The following is a 3393-nucleotide window of genomic DNA, read 5'->3' as shown; positions in this document are numbered from 1 at the left end:
TAAAATGGGTAAACCTATTTATAAGCCTAACCATTTAAAGAGTTGAAACATTTGCCAAACCAAACTAGGCTTGTAATCTCCCTGAAACCATTGTGGTGACGAGAGGAAAAAGGGTCAGAAAGCTAGAGGCAAATTTTTTAACCATTAGCTCACAAAATGTAGCATTAGCAAAATGTCACACACCCAAGAAGTTAAAGAAAGTGACCAAAAGGTAGGTGCAAAAGCAATCTCAGTGAAATATACACCAGACACAGTTTGATGAAAGTCCTTTTCCTTCTAATGAATAAACAATATCAAACCCCACTGCAATTTTTAAAACCTTCACACTACACAAACCCATCAAGATAGTAAAACAATTTATCAATTTTATTATGTCAAAATTAATTAGAAGCTGAAGGAGCCATCCATGGTGTGGATGAGGTATGTCAGCACCAGCGCCACCAGCATCAGCACATAGGCAATACCTTGATCAATTGTTGTCCCTGAAAACCACAAATTACGCCCAATTACAACTTCATCCTTTGTGAAATCCCACCGAAGTCTCCCAAAGAATTTTTTTTTTTTTTGGGTGAAAGAAAAGATAAAGAGAGAAAATATGAATGAAATCAATATTTTGTTGTTTTTTTTTCCATCTATATCAAATAATAAGAATGATTCTTTTTCAAGTGAGTTAAAAATTAAGAAGAAATCAAAGTTAATGGCATGTAAAATGAAAATCTTAGCCCAAGAAGAAGCAGAAATCATAGAATCATAAGTAGTTCATGATAAAATCAATGAGGGATGGTGCAGATGATCATAACCATGCTAGCGTTTCTTGGTAAATGAAACAAGATAATCCAAAAGAGAGACTTAGAAAACATTAGAACAGGAATATGAAAGAATTTACTTTTTCATGTTTGAATACGAGACAAATGAGACTAAAAAATATTTAAAATCATGAACAAAAATTTTATTTTACACACAATTAAATATTTATTTTTAACTTTTTTAATCATATTAAGATAATTATTAATGATATTTGATACAGGAAGAAAATATATTAAAAATAAATTTCTTTCTTAATTTCTTTTCTTTTTTGGACAAAACAAATCTCTTTTGAGAAGGAACTTTTTCATTAGTTTAAAAAAATTCATAAACCTCCTCTCCGGTTCTAGAAATACCTGATTTTTGAGACATTTATACCCCTTTAAAGACCATTTCTTACAAAATACAAGAAAAAATTTGTGGATTCTTGACAAAGTTCAAGGAGAAACCTCGTTCTTAGAATTTTTCTACCAAATCTCAAGAAAGGTGAAAGTCTTTTGCCTTTTTTATTTTTTCCCTTTCTCTAAAAAAAAAAAAATTCTTAATCCAATGATCCTAAATCAACACATTTGTAATATTTTAATTTAAAAACAGACATCTCATTTGCCGATTGCTTGCAAAACATAGCCCCATTTAGTAAAATCAAGCATATAATCTGTGTAATCAGCATTCTTATTTTTTTCTCCACATTTCTGTAGGATTTTCTAGAACCAGATGGCTGCATGTTAACTACGAAGCAAGCTAGAAGAACCAGAAAAATTAGGAAATCTCGTTCCAGCCACAGAAGATCATAATGTTCTAATTGAAGCACATTGTCAAAGAATGTTCGGAATCCATTCTTCCGATTAATCAAATATCCAAACAATGCCCCTTTCCCGCACCAAAGCAAATCAATCAACCACAAAACAGTGACAAATCCTGAAAACAGCAGGCATTCATTCGAAAACAAATCAAAAGCATTAAACACTCTCAGATCTGACAGAATACAGCACGAAAAAAAAAAAAAAAACAAAATGACAAGAAAAGACAAACCGTCGCTGTTGGGGGGAGGCGCCGGAGCCTGGGCGTGAGCGGCCGGCAAAGCGATGGCGAAGAGTAGAACGGAGATGACAGCCATAACACCGAGAGAAATCCTGGAAACGGCCATGTTCCTGATCCCGAAGAAACGAAGAAAACCTGGAAAAGAAACGACGGCCTAAGGCTCTCTCTGCGAGGTCTCTCGCAGAAGGGTCTCCGCAATGGGCAGGGAGAGCCGCGCAGAGAGAGCGGCGGGGGAGGGCGTGGCTCGAATTTGCAGGCAGACGCACTGGGTAGACGAGGAAGGCGAAGGCGAGAAGTGAGACAATGGGGGAGAAACAGAAATAGACGAAATGGGGGAAGAGAGAGGGTAAAATGGTAATTTCGGGTTCTGATAAGGATGTGGCGGAGAGAGAAAAGCGGAGAGAGAGGGAAAATGCGAATGTCGCGGCCACGTGCGCACCGTCCGCTTCTATTCGCGCCAGTCTGGAAGCGAGCCTTGTTGGCGCCACGTGCTCTTCACATGGGGTTGGCATTAGGTATTCTATTTTTGTGTCGTACACCTCTTTTTATTTTTATTTTTATATTTTAACATTCAAATTCCAGACTCTTAACCTCAAGATAATAAAGTTTAATTATTATGATCCGATGCTAAAATTGAATATTTTCAATTTTTGAGACAGTAATAAGATAGGAATTTTTTTATATCATATATTTAAAATATTTTATGATATGACATTTTTTCTTATAATTTTTTGGTTTATAGAATAATTTTTTTATAAAAATTAAGACTGTATATGAAAAAATAGACTTTCGAATGAGTGTTTAATGTTTGAATAATTTCCTTTTTAAAGGAAAAGAGTTAAAATTGGTCGTATATTAAGGGTGACAAAATGGATTGAAACCCGACGAGTGACTCGTGACCCATCCGTTTTAACCAGATTTGGATTTAATACAAGTTGAGCGACTGGGTCAATTCAGACCCGACTTGTTTATTAAATGAGTTAGGCGGGTTCAGGTCGGGTCACCCGTTTAAAAATAAAATGAATGAGTGTTTTTTTTTTTTTAAATGTCATTTTATATTAAATGTTTAAAAATTTTTAAAATAAATAAATTATATATTTTTAAACGGGTGACTCATTTATGGTCCAGGGTCTGGGTTTGCATAGTAATCATTCATTAATAAATGAGTCAATTTGAACCTAAACTTGTTTAACCCTGATCCATTTATGATCTGTCCGAATCTGGCCCGTTAACCCATTTATATTTGTCACCCCTATCGTATATTATGGAATTATGCAAAAGTTACATTACTTAACAATAGTAAGAGGTGAATTCTTCGATTGCGTTCTTCTCTCTCTCTCTCTCTCTCTCTCTCTCTCTCAATTTTTTTTTCTTTTAAATGAAATACGAAATTGTTAGCCTTGGGGGTTACATAATCATAAATAATATGTTTTGATGATATTAATCTATTTGTTATTTCTAGTGCATTTCATATTTGCAGATCATGTTTAGTATAAGTTCAAGTAACAAATACATAAAGTACTGGATCGAAGGTAAAGATTGGACCGA

General features: G+C 34.5%; 1 protein-coding gene across 1 annotated transcript; it reads right to left on the bottom strand.

Moving 5' to 3' along the window:
• Positions 1-345: 345 nt before the first annotated feature.
• Positions 346-2207, bottom strand: LOC131157120 (arabinogalactan protein 41-like). Its single transcript, XM_058111019.1, has 2 exons — positions 1837-2207; positions 346-482 (listed from the first exon to the last, which is right to left on the bottom strand). Exons 1-2 carry the CDS (start codon positions 1949-1951, stop codon positions 385-387), a joined length of 213 nt encoding a protein of 70 aa, XP_057967002.1. The 5' UTR covers positions 1952-2207; the 3' UTR covers positions 346-384.
• Positions 2208-3393: the final 1186 nt, after the last annotated feature.

This window comes from Malania oleifera, chromosome 6 (assembly GCF_029873635.1).
Source record: "Malania oleifera isolate guangnan ecotype guangnan chromosome 6, ASM2987363v1, whole genome shotgun sequence".
Lineage (NCBI taxonomy): Eukaryota > Viridiplantae > Streptophyta > Magnoliopsida > Santalales > Ximeniaceae > Malania > Malania oleifera.
The sequence above is the reverse complement of the archived record's forward strand: the minus strand, read 5'-3'. Positions and strand labels throughout refer to the sequence as shown.

What these genes read in the sequence shown, in the direction of transcription:
- LOC131157120 (XM_058111019.1), bottom strand. Translation starts at nt 1,951, where the DNA reads ATGGCCGTTTCCAGGATTTCTCTCGGTGTTATGGCTGTCATCTCCGTT. An exon ending in GCCTCCCCCCAACAGCGACG is followed by an intron (nt 483 to 1,836) that starts GTTTGTCTTTTC and finishes TGTGGTTTTCAG; the next exon opens with GGACAACAATTGATCAAGGT.